This window comes from Squalius cephalus (assembly GCF_949319135.1).
Source record: "Squalius cephalus genome assembly, chromosome: 11".
In the NCBI taxonomy this organism is placed as follows: domain Eukaryota; kingdom Metazoa; phylum Chordata; class Actinopteri; order Cypriniformes; family Leuciscidae; genus Squalius; species Squalius cephalus.
In genome coordinates, this window is record NC_137132.1 from 14,645,566 (window position 1) to 14,667,681 (window position 22,116).

The window sequence follows — 22,116 nt, forward strand, 5'->3', positions numbered from 1 at the left end:
TCAGTGATGATGAGTCTTTCAAAATGAATGTGAAAAAGTTATATAATTTGAAAGATTTTAAGAATGGAAATGTTTTTTTTTTTTTAAAGAAAGCAAAATCATTTTTTGTTTCTATTTTTCTTTTTCTGATCTGCCATGGCTTCACTGCTTATGGAATCCAGGTTCTTTAAAGGTGTGAATTTCATTTTCTTCCATTTAACATTATATATTGTATACAAAGCCTTAATTATATAAATTTCTACGACAAAATGCAACCTTGTAGCAACAGGGTTTGTGTACTCAGAAATGATAAAATGTTAATATAATAGCTAATATCTAATAGCATATATGTCTACGCTTTTGTCTATTAATGGGTTCCCAGGCTGGTAGTGAAGGGGAGTTGTGCCCACAGGCTGATAGCATGGGCTCTTCAGGCAGTACCAGTACTCTGGCATCCTCTGTCATTGAAGTTGAATCTGGCCGTGATGATCTGGTTTTATGTCAAGATGAGGATGACATGACCCCACTTTCTCCACCACCAACACTGTCTATTACTGAGGAAATCATGCAGTTCATTAACCAGAGCCGTGCTCGACAAGGCATGGCAGAGTTAACGTCTGAAGTGGTACATATTGCACAAAAACATTTTGAAACCTCAAACAATATTCAGAGATAGTAATTGCTGTAGTAACTCAGCACAATGCTTCTCTACTACTGGTTTTCACATTGAAATCTCTGATTGTGTAGCAGTAATGCTGTTAATTTGTTAATGTAAGCTTCTAGTTATAGGAAAATGGCATTTTACTTACTTTTTTTTTTTTTGGTGTACTTTCTTCCATAGTGCCAGTTGACTCCAGAGTCCCTGGAAGTCGAGCCACTGGAGGCACAGCAGTCAGATGAATCCAAACCACTAATATCTGAGGTGGATGAAAATAAACATCAGACAAATAATACCAAAATATCAGAGGCAGACAATGAACTGGTGGATGGGTCAGAGAAAGATGAGAACAGTTATCCATCCTGTGAAGCAAATGTTGCTTCACCAGAGGAGCTTGAGAGAGCATCATCACCATTGCACACCCCCAAAGAAGTGAATCATTTAGAAGAGTTGACAGTACCAGAGCCCAGACATAGTGAATCATCCAAACCAGAGATGGAGAAAGCCATAAGTGAAAAAGGGGAAAAATATACTGAGGACTCTGTTAGTAAAAGTGAAGAACCTCACCTATCTGATAATTTGGACAAAACTGATGACACGGCATGTGAGGCCAGTTCAGCTTGTGCTCACATTGCCACTACATTGAAAACAACTGACATCTCTCTTGTCCCCAAAGTAGAACCTGACCAAAAACTGACCAAAAGTGACAAGCAGATTATTGAGAAGATACGCAGCTATTATGAGGCAGCAGAGGCAGGTGTCGAGGAGGGTCAGATGGCACGAAGGAACAGCTTCTCTAATATTCCTGCAGGATTAGTGAAGGATTCTGTGTCCCGATTCAATGTTCCTGTTCACCAAGACAGTCTAGTTGAGTCTGAGAGTGGCCACTCAGACTGTGTTGAAACAGACTCAGCATCTTCATTACTTCCAATATCAGACCAGGCTGACCAGTGTGGTCAGACGAGTGAGTCTGACCAGACTTTCAAACATCAGGAATCTGCTCTCTCACATTCAGATGTTATCCAAGAACAAAAAGAAGAATTAGACAGCAAGACGGCAGAACAAAAGGATCATTCTGTAGAGTTCAGTCCCTGTATGAAACTGTGGAAGGAGAAAGAAAGAATTGGCCAAGAGTCTCAAAACAATCTGAATGTCCCTCTCTCAAGAGTGAACAGCTGTGTTGAACAGACAGATGTTCCTGAGAAAAATAAGACATCTATAAATTGCACAACACCCCTAGTACAGCATAAGCATTATGAATGTTCACAAAACCATCCAGACACTTCAGACCCTTCTAATCTGCAGATAACAGAGACATCGGATACATCTCTTCAATATGGAAGAAGAAACAGAGCTAGAATGTCTTCTAATGGAAGCCTGGATAGCCTTCCCAGTCAGATTAAAGTTGGCCGGTGGTCACGTCATGACAAGGTGGTAACCTGTAGTCATACCCTTTACGAAGGAATGGCAGAGGTACCAGATTTAGGTTTTTTTGAGGGTGGACCAGTCAACCAATGCTTGGTAGAGAACTCAGAAAAGATTCTTAATAAAGTGCAAATGCTTGCACGCATGTACACTGCCAAGGCAAGCAGCATGAAGGTACCACTACATCAGAAGAAAACACGAGTGGGTAGAGGAGCATGGTTAGTGGAAGGAAAAGGGAGCACTTCACCTAAGTCACAGCAAGTACAGCTGCATCGGGGGGACATGAGAATACTAAGTCAGCCCGCAGGTGAGCTCTTAATATAGTTTAATTATTATCTTGTGTGATTGAAAAATGTTATTTTAAATATGTTTAATAAAATGTTGTCTACTGTTTTGTTGCAGAAGAATCTTCCGTATCCACATCTACTGAGCCTTTTGGTCACATTATTTTAAGAGAGAAGCTGTCTACAATGTATCAGCAAGAAAATGATTGTAATCTCATTGGGCCTCCAGATGAGATCTCAACAATTGGATCTGATTCATTATCTTTTTCTTCTGCTGAATCCTCTACTGCTTCAGTTGAAATATTAACAACTGTTATGGAATCACAGGTCTCTGTGATATCAGACCATAGAGAAAGCTCCTTAGAAAAATGTGAGTCTAAACAACATGAAGGAGCTCAATCCTTTTCACTTTCAACTTCTGGAACTCATGTCCAAGAAATGCCATCCAACCTCTCTGAATTTCCTTTAAATGAGCATGCTTACAACATATCACAGTCCCTTCAGGAGAACTATTCAAATGTTGAGGACAAATTCATTGCAAGAAATGGGACTGAAGAAGGTCAGATAACGCATGAGGAAAACCCTGCTTTTGTGAGCAATTCTGGTCCAAGTAGTCAACATTTTATTGACCCAGTAGTCATTAAAAATTTAGAGGAAGAGACTCACAGTGTGGATGAGAAAAGTGCCTCAACTGTACAGTATTGTGAAAGAATATTGACCATTGATGATCAACAAGATGAAATGCATACAGGACATTTGAAATCCAAGCTGGTCCAAGATGATACTGAAACCACTAGTTTGGAGAAAATAACACCTGTAGTGACCTCTGTTAACGAAGTAGGTACATGTCCCCCATTAAAGCTAGCAGCCTTCTTGAAAAACTGTGTTTCAAACACTTTGATAATCTCCGAGGGGTCAGAGCAGTCAGACCCTTTGGCCCAGTTGCAGGAGGATACAACTATCCCTACACAACTGCCGCCTCTGCTTGGTACATGCAGCAAGTGTAGTCCTCTGGATGTTAAATCCAAAGAAGACCTGAGCAATAATTCAAAGTCTTTTAGCCCACCCTCTACACCCTCTTTAGCTGGACCTTCATTTGATGAGCTTCCAAGGTTTACAAGCCAAAGACCTTCTAATCTACCCTCCACTGCTGGAAAGAGGAGTCCCTTTGCCAATTGGAATTCATCATCTTCAGTCGCTCAAAGGTAGTCTGCTGAGCATATCACAAACCAAGCTGTAGTTATAGGATTTACCCAGTTGAAATTTAGGTTATGCTGTTGTAGTTTATATAACAGCACTAAAGTATTTGATTTAATTTTAATCTGTGTCTTATCTTGCTTTTCAGAGTACCAAATAGTTCATTGCAGACTGAGGAACAGATCCAGGATACTTCTGATTTTGGCCTTTCTCATAACAGACAATCTTTATTCCATACTGTTAATGATAAGCCATTAAACATTCCCTTTGGTGTTGGACGTCCATTAGATGCAAAACCACCCTCTGCCTTTAGCCCAAACTTGCGAATGCGATCACCCTCTCCAGTTAGAGGTGCCCAGAACTCCAGACCGTCCTCAACGGCCTCAGCTCTTGCAAAGTCTCTTGCTGCCTCTTGTATCAGTCAGACGATTTCTCAAAACATGGCCAAGAGAGGTGCACATCTTCAGACTGCTTCCCCACCTGTAAGCTCCTCTCCTCTGCCCACATCTTCAGTTAGACTTAGGTCACCATCACCTAAATCCATCACCTTAGACTTAAGTGTGGAGTCAGGTTTTAGAAGTACATCCAGCACTGGGGTAGGAAATCCCCAAGGTCAACCCCCAAGGTCTTCTCCATCCCCATGTAGATCAAACAGTCTTCGATCTAGTCCAGCAACAGTTCAGACCCCTCCTCCTTTTCGTAGTCAGCGGTCAATATCCCCTGCACCTCCAGTTAGCCTCCATTCAACTCCATCTGCTAACAGCCCAAGCTCTGCTGCTCTTGAGCAGCCTCCTTATACCAGTTTAAATGATAATAACAACAACAACAACAATAACAACAGTTTGAGTAATAATGGGTTGGCCACTAACCACAAAAAAGCACCATACTCAAATGTGGTTGGACTCCCTCATTTCCACGATCCTCAACGAACAACCTTGCACAATAGGGTGGCTCGGCCCTTCCCGTCCTCCGAGCCCAGCTCTCGTGTACAGTCCCCCTCTATTTGCCCTTCTCCAATTACTCGAATCTGCTCCCCTCCACCTGCCCCGAACCATTCAAGTCATCTGGTAACAAAGCCACCGAATCCCAGAGCCCCCAGACAAGGTGGCTTTTTTACCCCTCTATCTTTGGACATCTCAAGATCAACGTCAGCTTGTTCACTATCTCCCTGTGAAAGTCCCAGAATCACATCTCCTCCCCCTATTGGCATTCCTACAAGTGTCTGGGGCTTTGCTAATCCACAGCCAAGGAATCCCTCATTAACAAATGCATGTTCTCCAACAAAAGCGGAAACAAACTCTACAGCAAAAGGCACCAGAATAATCTCTCCTACCCCAATGGGGATGTCTCCATGTTCAGCAACCATCTCTCAGAACCAGAGGAGGCTACGAGGAAACAGTTTGCCCTTTGTTGCTCTAGGGGATAGACCACCAAGTCCAAAAAGACAGGAACGCAGGTCTTGGGCAGAAAGTGGACGATGGTCAGTGGGTTCAGAATTGGGGTTAATAAGTCCTCGTGGGGGTTCATACAGTGGTAGCCCATATTCCATCAGCCCTGGCCCTCTTTCACCTGTCAGACTAACAGCCGAAAGGACCAGTCATAATGGAAAACATTTCACAAACATTGTCTGGCCGGATGTACATGATCTGTTGATTAAATACAATACAGAGCCCAATACTGAAAGCGATGCTTTGTCCTACACCGAGACAGAGCAAGATGACATAGAGGTTGCAGAATCTACATGTCGGAGCACCCTGATCTGTCCCTATGTCGCTCCAGTTAGCCCCAATGAGAGAGAGATTCTCATTCATTGCCCAGATGAGGGCAAAACAGAAGATAGTGTTATTAATCAAGGGTCCAAAACAACATTAAAAACGAGTTATGCCACCACCGTCAACTTGCAGATTGCCGGAAGTGGGAGGATAGCATCCTTTAGCAATGCACAAGTCAGCCTGACTCAAACACTGTCCCCTGTAACAGATAGCCAGAGCAGGAGAAGGGTCAGCATCAATAGCTGCAACCTCTCAATGCAGAACTGCAAAAGGCTTTGAGTGGTGTTCCTGAGGTCTGGTATGGTGCCTCATTCTTCAAAGACACTTTATCTGGCACTTTAGCATGTAGAAGAGGAGTCAGCTTAGAGATCCAAGTCCACTTCACTCAGAGGGGAAAAATTCATGGACAGTAAAATACGGGTGTCAGCCAGTTGATGCTATGGTCAGTGATTTTATGTTATTTTTTAACCCTCAACCCTACTTCCTGGCCAAGATACCCGTAAATCATAGATAAAATTACTGTTTTGCTATTTTTGGCAGTGTTTATTTTATTGCTTTTAAGACTGTAATATGCAAATTCGATGTAATTGAACTAAAGGCTCTGTCATTTAAGGCTTTTAGATGGCTGTGATATATAAAGAACTTATTTATGAAATGGTTGTTTTCTGGCACTTAACTTGTTTCTTTGTTTTGCACATTTTTCTCGAATGTGGTCCAGACGTGTCTGGAAAATAGTGCATTTCAGACAAGCCTTTCTCATGTATGTTGTGTTCTATACAAATTTGCTTAAGACATTTTAAAACAAGGGAACATGAATAGCTGCTTTGATCGATGTTAATATGAACATCAAAACATCTGATCTGATATTTTGCATTGATGAAAATGTTTGCTATACAATTAAAAAAGCATTCCATCATGTATGTAAAACTGTACTCTGGTGTGGACTAAGACAAGGTAATGCTGATCAAGTGGACTCTTGGACATTCTGTTTTAAATCGTCTATTTTTAATGTAATACATTGTTGATTTCTAAATGAGATTGTCACAATCAGTTAATGCTTAAGCCAATTAAACATATATCTCAGATTTGTTTACCTATGGCCTTTATGCTTCACATCATGCCTGCCAGCCGCATTATGTAAAGAAAACAAATGTTCCTTCTGCTCTCTGTACTTTAAAAAAAAACAACATGATTGCCACACTGTAATGTGCCCTCAGTTATTTGTACCTAAATAAAACCTGCATAGTGTATATGTGATTGTGCCATTGTGTTGCCACAACTTTTAGTAAAAACAAATGGTATTTTGCTTAGAAACAGGTGATACAATGGTAGATTTTGTATGGGTGTGTCTGGGACCAGAGAAGGAAAAAAGCTTGACCTGAAGTGAAATTATAGTCATTTTCTTTAAAGCTTCAAGTTTCAGTGCAAGTTTAAGCAAGTGTGGGTTGGAGCAATGGGCGTGCCAAAAGGTGGGGGCTTGCCGAAAGGTACCCTGGCGGTAACTGTGCATAGGCTATGTTACATAATCTACATTATATTCAGGCAGACAGCTGCAGGTGTCACTACTGGATGTGCCACAACATAAAGAGACATGTCAGTTTTTGTGACACAGGCCAACTGGCATGTGCCAGTGGAAATTGGTATGTGTCACTAAAACGTGTGATGTGCCAATGGATTGCGTCACGTGCCACTTGCATAACAATTTGCTTTATCCTGTCAAACATATGATTTATTATAGCGCTGAGTTAATGTGTACAACATTATTGTATAATTTGATAAAATATGTTTTGAAATATTAAAGCCACAGATGAGAATATTGCGTTGGCCAGTGTTACTCTCACTACTGACACCTACAGGCGTGCGTCCGTGCAGCATCATGTAAAAATAAAGGTTTACGGTAACGGACGCGACTTATACGTTATTCGTAGTGACCCATGAGACTTCGTGTCTTTCCTAGAATGGGCAGTTTGTGACTTTGCGAAATAAACAACATAAAGTAGCACTGGTATTACAACATTCAGTGGCACATAGGCTACAATCAAATACAGACGTGACACAAATAACAAGTTTGAAAAAATATTACTGACTTTAATGCGTTTAATTAATATTTTAAAAATATCACAAAATTAGGCTATTTATTTAGGATTTTGTGTCACAATTACTGGCGGAGCCAGGATTTTTTCATAAGGGTGGCCAGGCAAGGGCCAGCAACCAGTCTGGAGTGGCACAGAAATCGGAATTATTTTATCATAAAAAATTATTTGACTATAATGTATTGGACTGTTTTAGTGCCTACACAACTGAATACAGTTAATTTGTACTTAATTGTGATTGAGATAGTAGTGAATTAGGAATCATGGAATACTGAGTGAATTTTTTTTTTTTTTTATTATTACCCACCACCTCATATTAAAATGAATTAAATAGTATAAAAGGGCACACACTATAGCTAAAGTTCAACTTGCTCAGTTAGCTTGGTTCTGGTTCTCAAAATCTCCAATAGCTTGTTCTACATTGTTGCATCTTCATGGATGAGATAACATGCAGATAACTACTGTAGTCCAAAGATTATTCAACCTTCAATGCGTTTTATATAATCAATGAACTCTTCAACCAGTTCAGAGTTTGTCAAAAAAAAATTTAACTTTCTATATTAGTTGTCAAAATAAATAATTGCAACAGTTCTATCATACCTAAATTAAAAAGGAAAACAAAAGTTCTCTTTTGAATCCCCATGCATGTGCAAGAATGTGAACAAGGCGGAAGTCAACAGCACATAATGTAAAATGTTATGTTTTTCATAATGTAATGTTGCCAGAATGTAAAATTAGTTATTTTATGGATTTAAAAAATATCCATTTTTGTTTGTCCTTTACAAATTAACAGTGCTCACATTTATTTGGACATTAAAACATATCAGTTTGTGACTTACATTGTGATCTCACATAGCAGAATATTTGAATCCAGACGTGACGCATGTATAACAAATACATGCATGCAGTTTTGACAGCTTTAATCGCCTTTTTGATTCTTACATGAGTTAATTGACGACAGTATACGGCTATCAGCCGTATGACAGAAAAGTTAGTTAGTTTTACTGACATTTGGCCTGACATCTCATCTTACCGAAGATAGCCAACTGAATAAGGACAACACGCTTTTCTCAGCATCTGACAGAAGTGTCACCTGTATTATTAATAAATATTGTTTCATATCATATCGGGTATTAGAACGCGTAAATTGGGTTACAGGTTGCGCTGTTGTAGCCTGCTATCTGGAAAACAGTTTTGCTGTGCACTTCTCTTGCCAAGCTGTAAAACGATTATTGCTGCACTAAAACATTATCGCTCCGCCTTGGCTATAGCATATAGTGCATGCACTACATCTTTACATCTACATGTTTATTTTATTTGTTCGTCTGTAAATGCAGCTGGGTTCCCGGATTTTTTTTTTTTTTTTTTGTAGTAATTACGAGTTATTTTTCGGATTTAACGCTGTTGCAACTGTAGTATTAAATACATATAAACAGTGTTTCCTGTAGGCTACCGCTTTTCTGCAGCGGCGCTTAATTCAATGCGATGACATAAAAGTGTGTGTAGGTCCGAAAAAATAACGACAAGAACACTTCATGTTTACTCCTGTTTATCTTAGCATGACCCACGAATGCCAAATATAGGCCTATCGCGTGATTAGCCTTCTGAATTCAGTTTAAACTTAAGTTTAAACTTAAACGTCCTTTCAGTTTCGTATGCTCCATGTGTTGTGTGACGGGATCACAGTCCAGCCCAATCACGAGGCGCTATATAAACATACTCCACTGCACTCACTCGCTACACTTCAGTCGAGATTACTGTGGTAGTCATGAAAATGGATACAGTTATGCTACGTCATATCTGCAGAAAGTAGCCGGAGACACGGATCTCAACATTTTACTAATGTTTTGCTTTTCTTGGAGTTGTGGCAGATGAAAACACGCTTATTCGACATGATGATTACACGTGATTCTGCAATTCTGTCTATGGTCGTGTTAATCTTTTCCCTCAATAAATGTGGGTTTTTGATGAGGTAGGTCGGTGGTACAGGCTGTCTAATTCCAATAAGGTCGATAAAAATTAACTATGGTTTTATTATAGTGAAGTGCTATTACTAGTGTAGTAACATTGTGGGTTGTTGTTTTTTTTGTCAGTTTTATTACCATTTGTATAACCACAGTTTTCGTAAGGGCTGCTGACAAACTGTAGTTTAAAAATTTAAATCTGTAAAAAATTATCTCTATTAAGTCAGTGTCAATTTTATTTGTTAAATGCATAGTTTGTTTAAATGAAATAGGCATATATATATTATATAAAAGAATAAATAGGAGAAAAGAATGAATAAGTGACAATTACAAATTTTTTTTTTGCATCTTTTTAAGAAATAATCCTGTTAATTCTATTAATCTGTATTTGTTTTTCCCTCTATTGTTTCTTTAGATTAGAGGCAGCATGTGTCTTCAGCCATGTGCTTCATTGTGTACCTAATAAGCCAAACCCCAGGGAGGTTGAAATGTAGGAAGCCACTCAAAGTGCCCCATCTCTTTCTAGGTCTGATGACAAATCTGCTGCTAAGGGGGAGCTGGATATTTGATATGAGGACAGATTTACTCCACTATTCCATGTGTTTCACATCATTATTTCTGTATCTGCTGATCATATTGACAAGACAGATCAAGTGTGTATCAATATGCAGCATAGAGAGTGTGGAGATGGTGGAAAAGATTACAGAGGAGCTGAGCAAACTGGTACATTAGCTAATTATTATTTTATTTTTACTTAAGGAATTATTGATTGAAATTCCTGTCTTGTCTGTTCTTCCTCTGCTTCTGTTAAAGGCGTGGTTTCTCTTATGACAGGAAAATGATTGCATGCTGACGCTGTACACACCAACCCTGGCTGTAGCAGATTATGAGGTATGTGGATTTTACACACTATTATTATTTGTCAGTATACTATTTGAATAATGCTGTTTTCTAGGTCTGACGTTGTTGTGCAGTTGCCTGAAGGTACATTTGAATCTTTGTCCTGTGATATAATTACTCATCAGATAACTGATCATTTACTTTATACCATGGTCTGGGTGAATACTCGATTCTGATTGGCTGCAGGGTGTCCATTAAAAAGTGATAGAGGACACCTAGTAAAGGAGTTCTGGTGAAACTAACTGTTTACCGTTCGAAATTAATAAATAAATGCGCTGGCTACATCAGCTGTGAGTAACCATAGCAACAGGCAGTAAACTGAAGGGTTCTAGGTAGTGATGGGCATTCCGGCTCTTTTTCGTGAGCCGGCTCGTTTGACTCAGCTCACTGAAAAGAGCCGGCTCTTTTGACTCACAAACGGCTCTTTAAATTTTTTTTTTTTTTAACTCGCTGAAAGTCCACCACACAACTGTGCAGCGTGAATATTCACATTTTTAATTGTCCATAACAACCCGAAAACTTGTCTGCTTGCCTTGCACATCTAATTAATAGGCAAAGTTATGACTGACTATTTTTCTTACCTTTTTTTTTATTTTTTTATTTTTTTATTATTATGTGGATGCTATTGAGCTTGTAGAAGTTTAGCTCTTGCGTTCTTCTGAACATCTTGCGCTGCAATTGCCCGATGTCATTTCTGAGTCATATCAGACCATAATCTGTCTCTCTTTTAAATGCCTATTCCACGAGTGGTAGGCTACGATTGGCTATTTTAAATTAGGCTATAACTAATCTCGAAACAAAATAACCCAGGCAGTCTCATCTACGAGACGTTTAGACCTCCTCCAGTATTAGTCTACTGACAGCTGGGCTCATAGCTTGCAGGATTGCTTAGTGGCAAACTTTTTTCATTTGATTGGTTCAACCGCCACCCGCCAGAATTTAATTAAAATATAATTTTTCGTCACGTCATCCGCCCGATCCGCGGTTTATCCGCATCTCTAGTGTGTGTGTGTGTGAGTTGGCTCGGCCCTCCCTCATGCAGTTTAATTGGGTGATATCGCGTGTATGATTGACAGGATCAGAATGTGAGGCTGATCAGACAGTCGAAACAATGTGTGTGCGCCTTTAGGCCTATAGCCTATTATTTTTTTGTTGGTCTTTTTGAATTAGTAAATTATTTTAAATAGGCCTACAATTAAAATCATTCATTATTTCATTATTAGCCTACATAATGATTTAATTTCTATAGGCTATATTTTTAAAAATAGAGTCGGCTCTTCAGATATGCGAGCCAGCTCCCGACGTTCACCTACAAGAGCCGGCTCTTAGATCCGGCTCATTCGCGAACGTCCCATATAGTTCTAGGAGCTGAGCGGACTATAGGCTATCTCCGGTTGCTAAATAAACCGTCAGGCGTAACCAGGGAAACCAAGTTATTGTTTGTAAAAACTTTAGATTTCGATTGTAAAACTAATTAAAATATAAACTAAAAAAATGTTTTAAAAATGTGTTATTTGGCAAGTGACCATGGTATAAGCGGGTTAATGCCCTTCGAGGTGTCCATTGTCAGATATTAATGGCCTTCGGCGGGGGCCTCGCCGTCGTCCATTAATGGACACCTCGTCGGGCATTAACCCTTACTTAATTGCTTTGGAATTGAAGTTAAGATATAGTATTTTTGATATAAATAAAAAAAAAGTTTTAAAAATGCATAGGCTAAATGTATATTGAATAATATTGCATAGCCTACTGATGCAAGTAACAATGTTGAATTTCATAGATCTTTGTGAAGAACAGCTGGGACATTTTCGTCCTTTGTTTATGCTTTTGTTGACCTTTAGTTTACTCAAGATTTGCAGTAGAAAACAGTCTTGTAATCATTCGCTGATATATTTCAGAAAACTTTTTGAAGAGGTTGTGTAATTTTTGTAATAAATAGGCTACATACAGGTCAGTGTATTTCACAGTAAGGAAGCACAGATGTCACTCTTATCACTTATAAGAGACGAGTTATGGCAAATTGGTTCTGTTAATTCATGTTATCTTTGTGTGTCTGCAATGTTGCTACTAAAGCTGTTTTTTAATGCCTTATGAACCACAACGGACTAACTAGCCTAAGTGCTGTTGAAGTGCTGTTAATGATGCATCTCAATTGTTTCAAATATTGACCATTAGTTGCCCCGTCCATTTGAGAGCTCATCCAATCAATAGCAAAGCCGGCTTTTAGGCAGCCACAGATACAGTAACTTCTATCTAATAAATATTCTGATGCTTTTTCTAAACTAAATTATGCTCATGCTGCTCTCCTAGACCTTGCAAAAAACTTTTTTTGCCCATTCAAATCTGTTTCGTTTTTGTAGTCTGAACATGCAGTCTCATCACCGCTGCTGCAGGGTATTAATTGTTGTGTCATCTCCTTTAGCAGAACTGCTCCAGGTCCACACTTATGTGTTTTGCGCTGGAACTGAATGTTTTGTTTGTTGAAACCCAGAGTGTGGCCAAGTTGAACTGGCCTCAGAAACTACTAAGGCTTCTCAATAATCTAAAATATAAGGTGAGTTCAAAATCTGCAAGTCATTTAGGATATCCAATAATCTGATCCTCTGTTATTAGAGAAGTGGCTGTATGATTGTGTGGTTCATGTAATTGTTGGTGGCTTTGTAATCAATATATTAGTTCATTAAAGATAACCTTTAATAAGATGGCATGGTATTTACAGTAGGCTAATACTTGTAATGATACATGCTGTATACAGCCCGTTACTGCATATAGCAGCAATTAGTGAGAGGGCAAAATTTATATACATATGCAAATTTATATACATATGCAAATAAGCGTCTGCCGCGATACGAGTGATTTTATTTGGTGTTTTTTGTGCATTCACGCGTTTGAAGCGAATTCGCATCTGACGCCCGAGTTGAAAAATCTGAACTTTGGCGTTTGTTCGCGCCGCGTTAACCAATCAGGAGCCTGCTTGCTGCTGTCACGTGGTGAAGTGACGTGATAAACGGGGGCATCCTCGAGGGGATCCTCGCTCCCATGATGCAGCCATGCAGGACAACAGGTCATTAAACTGGGCGCGGGACAGGCGGAAGTAGCCTACCGCTGAAAGCGGCCGTCATCCGGAGGGTCTGGTGGACCCAAGTACGGCGACGATGACCCCTACGCCGCTGTTCTGCTCTCCAGAGCAAATACAGAGGGTGACTCTCTCGATGAATGCTCGATCAACATCAGCCATTTTGCAAACAGACAACCGCCTAGCACTTGCCCCTCCCACAAGAAGGGAATTTCGCCTCGATCGTGCGTCTATTTCGCTTCAAACGCTCGCTTTGGACGCGCAAGTGGATTCAAAATGTTCAAGCGTCCAACTAGACACGATAGAAGCGAATTTGACGCTCACTTAGCGTTCGGTGTGAACGCAGCATAACGGTGCGTGTCCACTAGGCTACAGCAACAAAACTACGCTTAGTGCCGCTGGCAACGCTATATAACGCCTCCGCTTTGGGTTGTGTTGGTTGCGAGTGTGTTTAATAAGTGCCGGCCCGAGCCTTTTGGGGGCCCTAAGCAGAATTTGATTTGGGGGGCCCCTCCCTCCACGCTGAGTCACCTGTGCTTGACGATTATTGACACAAATGTCACGCTATAATGTTACATTCAAAATTAATACAATGAGGTTATGTATTAATACAAAATAAATACTTAAAGCTATGGTCTACGATTTCAAAGATTGTTCATTATTAATAACCTCGTTTAGATGCTGGTTATGGTTCTACAGTACAATCCTAACAATATGAAGAGGAAAAAGAATGAAAAAAATCCATTCACTCTATTGGATGTACAGCTGCAGATAAGTTGACCAATGTAAGCTGTCCGGCCGGACAGCTTACATTGGTCAACTGCTCTCATCCAATCGAAACTCCACCTGGCGCTCGCGTCTCCACCCCACCGCACCTCACCCCGCCCCCCTCCTGCGACATGAAATTTCGCGGGCAAGCAGCTGACAGTCTATGGTAGCTAGCAAAGTAGCATCAGCTCAGCAATGGAGAAAAAACAAACCGACAGCAGCAAGCGGCCCCTGCTTGCCCCAACAGTCAAGGTTGGAAGAAAGAGAAAGTCTGTAGAGCAAAGAGCAGAGATAAAAAAAAAAAAATGTGAAGAACGCCGGACTCAAAGTAGAATCAATATAGGGTCCACCATTGACCGCTGGAGGAAGCTTCAGGGAGATTTGGGACTGAAAACCGACGCTGACACGGCTGACTTTTTGTTGAGCAGGTAGTGCTAAGCATTTATTTATACTTGTATGGTGTGAGGTGTTACATAAATAGCTTTTTATCAGTCTGACAACATGCTCATGCTGCCGGTCGGCATTGGAATGTTAGCCGTTTAGCATCGTCTATCACGGCTCAAAGTAATTATATTTCTTGAAGTGCTTGAATATATTTCAGTAGGCCTAGCGGGTTTCTGTTCGAGCCGATCGGAATTTGAACAAGATGCGCTGTGTGCTGCTATGTTTACTACCGGTGATCACAGCTTGACTGAGTGACGTTGTTCAGGTCGTTTCCCGGTGGGAGGGATCAGGTAGCACAGAGGGGAGGGGTGTGTGTGTGGAGGGGCTGGATGAGTTTTTTAAAACTTCCCAACCGTCTCAGGCTTTCTCGACCGATTTTCAACATCGTAGACTACAGCTTTAATAAAAAATAGATAGGCCTACTTAAAAAAAAGTTTTAACTTTTTCTTTACTCTTTTACCAACTCTTTGAAACTTCTGAAAACAAACTGTCACAAAACATATTAAATAAATTATTTGCAAAATATCCTCCAACGTTTTGCAACACTTTGCAGTTTGAATGATGTCTTGTATGAACATGACAGAGTATGTTTTTATGTTTCCACTGTTCAATCGCACCCGCGCCTCACACACACACACACACACACAACATAATCCAGCATTGCAATCTTGACATCACAGCCTGTTCATTATAGCCGTAATAAAATATAATAATAAAATAGTCAACCTAACATTTCAAACACATTTTCATTATTAAAAAATCAATAATCCATATTCACCTTTCATATTTCACTTCCAAAATATTCAAACTGTTTAAAAATACAACCTATAATATTCAACAGGCAATTTTCGGTCCATTTTATTTTTTCACTTTGCAAATTCACTTCCACAGCAGATGGAGAGTTTGCTCGGTAATCTACTGATTTTCCTGCTGTTCCTGGATGTCAACCATAGACTGTAAAAAATAGATGTCAACGTAGTATTTTCTGTCTAATTTGAACCACTGAATTTGTGGAAGCGAATTTGCAAAGCGAAATAAAATGGACTGGAAATTGCTTGTATTTTTATATTTTGGAAGTGAAATGTGAATATGGATTATTTAATTTTTAATAATGAAAATGTGTTTGAAATGTTTTGAATTGAAATATTCACTGCTTAAATATTCAACCATGTTGAATTTCAGCCCATAAAAATGCAAGCCCCTAAAAATACAATGCATTAAAATGCAAGCATGGTTAAAGTCCAACTGAAATCAAAATTGACCTTATTTACTTTGTTAGCGCATATTACTAGTCTTGTGGTGAAAAATTAATCCGTGCAAGTTAATACACAGAAAAAAATAGTTTGCCGTCGTAATCTTTAATCAAAGTCTGAAAAGTTACTTCCGGTCTGGAATGGCGTTCCTTCTCTGATGATGTAGGTTTGACGGCTTGGGTTGGGAAACGCTTAACCACTCCCCTCAAACCGTTAGTCTGTTATGAGCAGAGATGGAGAGGAGGAGTGCTAGAGTAAAACCCTGCCCTCTGTTCAATATTCCTTTTCACTGGGAAATACGTCACAACACTGGAGAAAAGTCATTTGCAACTTCCGGTTCCAAGCAGCCGCTTAGTTCGCTTATGCCTCGGGCCGGCCCTGTGTTTAATCTAATTTTTTTTCAAAACACGGACAGTATAATCATCAGAGATGCACGCGATTACATTTATAAAATAGACAAGATTTGTTTCCAAATGCACCAAGCAAAGATATCCTTTCAATTTTATAAACTTTTATAATCACAATGATCACATCCAAAATAAAATATTTAAAGGGGTCATATAATGCCATTTTTGTACAAGCTAATATGATTCTTTAGGGTCTAAATTCAAAGTTTGTAATATACTTTAATTAAAAATTCTCATTAGTATTGTAAGAAAACACTAATTTTACCTGGTCAAAAACAGCTGTTTTCAGCACGCCGTTTAAGTGCATGTGTCTTTAAATGATAATGAGCTTTACTCACCCCGCCCCTCTGTTCTGTGCATACACCGTTGTAATAATAACACAATAACCATAACGTGTTGTTCATTATAAACTTGGGATTATGAATTATATTGAGAACGTCGTACATAGAAAACATGCCGTAATGTACCCTGAGTGTAAACAGCCGCATTTATTGTGAAGTGTGCAGCAAGCGATTTGCAAAGACTAATATAAATATTAATATAAAGGTTAATAAAACGTTACACTCACTTCTTCTTCTGGAGGTGCAGCAGGAACATGAATAGTTGGTAGTACCGATTCTTTTTTCAGGAGCAGTTTCTTAGCAAAACCAGCTTTATAACGTTACTGACCCTCGTTTGTAAAGCAGTCTGGTGTGTGAAATGATTCGCGCTAACATGAAAGCATTGACGTTGATAGTGGGGAATATTCCCTTCGAAAACAAACTCAGCCACTGCGTCTTCAGCGGTTCGGATTTAGGAACATCAAAATGACTGCTGTGTTCGTTATTGCACTCAAGAACAGAACACCACAATCGCTTAGACGCCATTCTGCTCATAGACAGTGCTCCAGCGTATCAACAATGACCGCGCCGGTCTGCGTGGACTATTATTGACAGCTCGCTCACGAGCGAGGGCGGGTCTGTGTTGAAACGCTGCTGTCAATCAACAATCGTGGGAGGGGCATCGATTTTGTGACGTCACGGCTTGATATGAGAGAGGGGAAAACATATAAGAAGATAAAAAAAAAAACACTGGATGGATTTTTATTAGTTTATGATGGTTGTGTACGGGCACTGCCAACACACATTTCAGTACAATCAACTTGTAAAAGTGCATGTACCATTATATGACTCCTTTAACATATATATATAACAACTGCAAAGCCTCTAATTTGTAAACAAAACGATTTACGTACTAAATCCAGCAATAACACTGCCACAGTCTGCATATTTTTAAATGACGTCACATCGCGAACCTCAGAGCAATTGGCTGCCAACCGCGTTTTTCGCTTGATATTTGCATAAAGTCGAGAACTGCCCAACCTTTTGACGCTCCCAACACTTTCTCCGGTCCGCTGTCAATCCCACAATGCACTGCGCGAGCGTGAAGCTCAACTTCCATAGGAATGAATTGAAAACGCTCGCTCCGCTCCGCTCGCTCTGTGCCAGTGGACACGCACCGTAAGAGATAGACAGATATTTTCATTTTTCAATTTGCTTACTTTCTCCTCCCCCATCATGAGTGTGTTTACACCCCCTACTGCCGATTGGCTACAAGCATGTTGTGGTAATCAGTCGGATCTACTTTCAACAGCTTTTCTCAGAAATTGCTTACTGCACTTTTAAACAAATTAATTTAAAAGCAAATATGCATGCATTTATTCATCGCAAATGTTTCACTGCTTAATGCTTTAAGTCCTTAATTGTCTTTAAAAATAATGTGAAAAAATCAAAAATGTTTTTAAGAGATTCACACATGACATTAAATTGTTTTATACACAAAGTTCAGGTGGAGCACATTCAAATGATCTATCCAATCATCTCGTCATCAGCAATTATCACGTCTTTCCTATCAGCATGAGAGGAAGCCTATATATACACACAATCGACTCACCTTCATTCCTCAACAATTTTCAGCATCCCTCATGAAGTCTTCGCTTGTTCCTACTACAGTCAGGAATACGGGGGGAGCACTCTGGGTTTGGGCCAAATACCGATGTCAGAGCCCTCTCCTCGGACAGCACGCCAAATACGCATAACATTCGTTCTATCTGGCTTATCTGTGAGTGTGAACTCGTGAAAAATAAAATAAAATAGAATCAAGAAATATCAAGCAAAACTATTCGTTCTACTATTCGTACTGGGCTGCACCCAGACATAATAATATGTTTCGCATTACACGCAATAGTTCATGTGCGTTCATACATTCTAGCCTGCTTGCACAGACACAGGTGTTTTTCATTATGCACTTGACCTACTTACACACCTTCATCTCCTAACTCTCTTAGTGCAGACCACACACACACACACACACCCTACAAACCATGGACACACACAGGAGCAGTGGGCAGCCATTTTTGATGAGGCACCCGGGGAGCGATTGGGGGTTAGATGTCTTGCTCAAGTGCACCTCAGTCATTTCCTGCCGATATTGAGAATTGAACCCGCAACCTTTGCGTTCCCGTACCAAAATTAAGTATGCTTCAAGTTAATTTGATTAAGTATACTTAAGTAAAGTTCAAGTATATTTTTAAGTATACTTTATGTAGTAAATATACTAATATAATTGTACTAGAAGTATACTTGTAAGAGAACTGTTTCTGCACCATTGGGACTAAATTGGCCTAATTTTCATATAAAAGTACATTTGTAACAGTAGTAAACTTTGAGTACATAACTAGTTTAACTAAGTTTTTCTATTGTTGAACTTATAGGTATAATGATAATTTACTAGTCAAATACTTGTAGCACATTTTTTTAGGTTATGAAATTACACTCTGAAGTATACTCTAAGTAAAGTATACTTTCAAGGTTTCTTTAAGTGGACATAACATCATATAGTTTACTATTTATATATTATTTTTGCACTTTTGAAGTCTGAATTTTAAATATACTTCTGAGAAGTAAATAAAGTATATTTATGAGAAGAACATGAAAAGTAGACTGAAAGTATACTTTCTTATTTTTAGTTTAAAAGAACTATACTAATAGCACACTTGAATAAACTTATTTTTTTCGTAAGGGTTACCATTCTGACTCTCTAACCATTAGGCCACGACTGCCCTAAATGTATTACTGCTCACGTTTTCTATTTGTTTTTACTGAGGGATGAGCTGAAATGATTACCTGTCCTGTGATAATCTACAGCATGCGACAAATACGACCCATACATCTAAGCTGTAAATAACCCATAATAGATACAAGGATAGTAAACCTGGTAAACAAACTTTGATGTTGATTCCAGAAAGCATAGCCAGAAAGTTTGAAGGAGACTGTAAAAAAAAAAAATATATTTTTCAAAGTTGTAAATTTACATTTACATTTATGCATTTGGCAGACGCTTTTGTCCAAAACGACTTACATTGCATTTCAAATGATACATTTTACATTCTTATCAGTTCTTGCTTTCCCTGGGAATCAAACCCATGACCTTGGTGTTGCAAGCATCAACGTTTTACTGTTTGAGCTACATAAAACAGAGTATCTGCGTATATTTGACAAGAAAGTACTATTTCAGTATTTCTATTTCAACATTTCATGTTTAATTCAATACTTATCAATTCATTGTAATTATTTGTGAAATTTACCAGCAATTTCTGATTATAAACTTTTCAAAATAAATCCTACACCAATTTTTTCAAAGCTTGAATTTTGAAGCAGTTTTAAGTAGCTTTAAATGCTCAAAGTTTGAAGTTTTTTAGGCCATGCAGTATTTTAGACAGATAGACTGCTATGTGGTTGTTTGCTAGGGCATTTGGGGTGTTTGCTATAAAAGGTGTTCTGGATGGTTGCTAGGGTGTTGCTATGCAGATGTTCTGGGTGGTTGCTTAATTGTAATTAAAAATTGTGTAAAACAATCTGGAAATGTTTTCATGAGATTCACACAAATGAATTTATGATTTTGTGAATTAGAATTACATTGTCTCTGGAAATGTTAAGTTATCTGCAAGACACTTCCTCTGCTGTGCCCTAACCTCATTACATAATACCCTATTTAACCCTATTAAGTTACAGGACAAGATGAAGTCATGCCCAGGCTGTGAGCTCTACCAAGAACAAAGAGCAGAGACTTTTTTAGAAGAATTACAAAACTTTTTACAAATGATGAATGCTGGAAAACGTTGCGCTCCAAGGAAGGTTAAGAGACATTTAGAGAACTTGATGGAAAAAAACATGAAGAACATGATCTGAAGGAGCAGCTGTGTGGATCCCTGAAGCGGTTCTGGAGAAGTTTCTGAGAGGCGAAACAGACACCATATACTAAGCTACAAACCTACAGTACATACCCATCTGTATCCGAAGCATGCAAAAGATATATTTTCTTAAATAAATGACTTTTATGGAATATTTGCTACAGTGTCTGCTTTGACAACAAACTACCTCTAAATCCATGACAGCTTTTTTGTTATTTATTTACTCGAATATAAATGATTGCTGAGTAGCTAATTATGCAATTTGAGAATTACAGTAGTATTCTTCTGACCAAAATAAAGACTTATCTTAACTATAATAAGTTTAATGCATCCTAGAAGATTTAATTGGGAAAATCATGAGGACATAAAATGTGATAAGATGAGTTCATTGAACAAATGTTGACCTTTTGTTACATGCAATGTTGTCAATAAATAGCCAGCAATACATTGTTACACGTTATTGGCTAATGGCTTTGCATTATTGGCAAATAAAGTTATTGGGGCGGTTTCCCAGACAGAGATTAAGCCTAGTAAAATGGCCTTTTAAACCAGATTAACAGAAATTGCTTTCTCTGTCATGGTTTTAAATAGTCCAAGACTTGGTCTAGAGTCTGATTTACTGGAAGACGACTAGAGCTACTCCAGGACTAAATTGAGGCTTAAATTAAACCTACCAGGAGGTAGGTTTAACTTCAGATTAACGTTGTGTACTTGGACTATGTCAGTGAAGATCAATATATACACACACATACACATATTTATAAACATATTATATATATATTATATGTGTGTTTGTGTGTGTATCAGAGGCAAGCTAGTAAGAGCTGTGCGTGTAAACTTCACTTCCTTGCCTCAAGAGGTGCAATAGTGACTGACACTATAGCGTCCAATTGTTAACACATTTACCTTCCATGCTGGAGTCCCTGGTTTGAATCCTGCTCGGAATGGGTAGAGTAGGAAACTGCGTTTACTCACAATATTTTTGTAAACACAAGAAAAAAGGGAACGCAAAAGCATTGATTAATTATTTTTCCTTCACCATGTCCCTTCGTTGGTTTCGTAGATTCTACAGCTAATGTGTGCAGTTTTTCTTTGCTATTTGCTTTAAAAGAGTTTGATCTTGTTCAGTCATTTTTTTTACTGCAGTCTTTTTCTGCTGTCATTGTTTTCCTTGGATTTGCTTATCAGCCCGTGGTATAAGGGAAGTGAACTGTTCCAAATTGTTTGGTGGATCGCAGTGAGTACCAAAGATATGAAATGAATTCTTAAGAGAAATCTTTTCTCATTTGTGTAGATCGCCTATTAATGGACTAAAGGACTAAAGTGTATCAAACGAGTTTCACATTTAAGGGTTATGTTTCAGCACATGTGGTTAAAGTGAATTTGCTGAACATACTTTATCAAATTAATTTGAATGTTAAATGTGAATAATGTTATGTAATTTGGTGAACTGAAAATGTCAAAATCAGATGCAGGTGCAAAGGAGGCAGATAGGCAAACTGATAGCCATCACGTAGAAACTCAAAGTGAGAGTACACGCCATTCAAAGCGCATCCATGTCCCTACTGAAAAAATGTTAGCGTATCAGCAAGAAGAGCTATCAAAAAAGGAGAAAAAAATTGTATCTTTATATAATCAATGGAAAATAGAAGCTCGTAGTGCACG

General features: G+C 38.8%; 3 protein-coding genes across 7 annotated transcripts in view; all 3 read left to right on the plus strand.

Moving 5' to 3' along the window:
• Nucleotides 1-369, plus strand: part of plekhg2 (pleckstrin homology domain containing, family G (with RhoGef domain) member 2) — a gene marked incomplete at its 3' end in the record, with an annotated part of 33,832 nt that extends 33,463 nt beyond the window's left edge. Inside the window, exon 16 of the mRNA XM_079887119.1 lies at nt 362-369. Within this exon, the coding sequence (XP_079743245.1) occupies nt 362-369 (8 nt within the window). The remainder of the gene's footprint in view (nt 1-361) is intronic.
• Nucleotides 6-6,565, plus strand: LOC307166577 (uncharacterized protein). The gene is made up of 5 exons (XM_079885025.1): nt 6-172; nt 362-604; nt 821-2,369; nt 2,465-3,551; nt 3,692-6,565. The coding sequence occupies exons 2-5, from the start codon at nt 401-403 to the stop codon at nt 5,592-5,594; spliced, it is 4,743 nt and encodes a 1,580-aa protein (XP_079741151.1). The 5' UTR covers nt 6-172; nt 362-400; the 3' UTR covers nt 5,595-6,565.
• A 2,569-nt stretch (nt 6,566-9,134) lies between these two features.
• On the plus strand, nt 9,135-20,906 carry il15l (interleukin 15, like). Of its 5 annotated transcripts, none has more exons than XM_079885036.1 (5): nt 9,135-9,380; nt 9,788-10,095; nt 10,207-10,263; nt 12,695-12,826; nt 20,273-20,807. In XM_079885036.1, the coding sequence occupies exons 2-5, from the start codon at nt 9,814-9,816 to the stop codon at nt 20,447-20,449; spliced, it is 648 nt and encodes a 215-aa protein (XP_079741162.1). In that variant the 5' UTR covers nt 9,135-9,380; nt 9,788-9,813; the 3' UTR covers nt 20,450-20,807. The 5 variants fall into 5 exon arrangements, with proteins under 5 accessions (XP_079741162.1, XP_079741163.1, XP_079741165.1 ...); XM_079885037.1 differs by having other exon boundaries at nt 9,145-9,380; nt 9,899-10,095; nt 20,267-20,807; XM_079885039.1 differs by having other exon boundaries at nt 9,145-9,380; nt 9,899-10,095.
• The last annotated feature ends 1,210 nt before the right edge of the window (nt 20,907-22,116 follow it).

Excerpts from the sequence above, each read along its gene's own strand:
- LOC307166577 (XM_079885025.1), top strand. The coding sequence starts at position 401 with ATGGGCTCTTCAGGCAGTACCAGTACTCTGGCATCCTCTGTCATTGAA. Across the intron at positions 605-820 it reads CAGAGTTAACGTCTGAAGTG|TGCCAGTTGACTCCAGAGTC; the intron begins GTACATATTGCA and ends TTTCTTCCATAG. Across the intron at positions 3,552-3,691 it reads TCATCTTCAGTCGCTCAAAG|AGTACCAAATAGTTCATTGC; the intron begins GTAGTCTGCTGA and ends CTTGCTTTTCAG.
- il15l (XM_079885036.1), top strand. The coding sequence starts at position 9,814 with ATGTGCTTCATTGTGTACCTAATAAGCCAAACCCCAGGGAGGTTGAAA. Across the intron at positions 10,096-10,206 it reads CAGAGGAGCTGAGCAAACTG|GAAAATGATTGCATGCTGAC; the intron begins GTACATTAGCTA and ends CTCTTATGACAG. Across the intron at positions 12,827-20,272 it reads TCAATAATCTAAAATATAAG|GACAAGATGAAGTCATGCCC; the intron begins GTGAGTTCAAAA and ends ATTAAGTTACAG.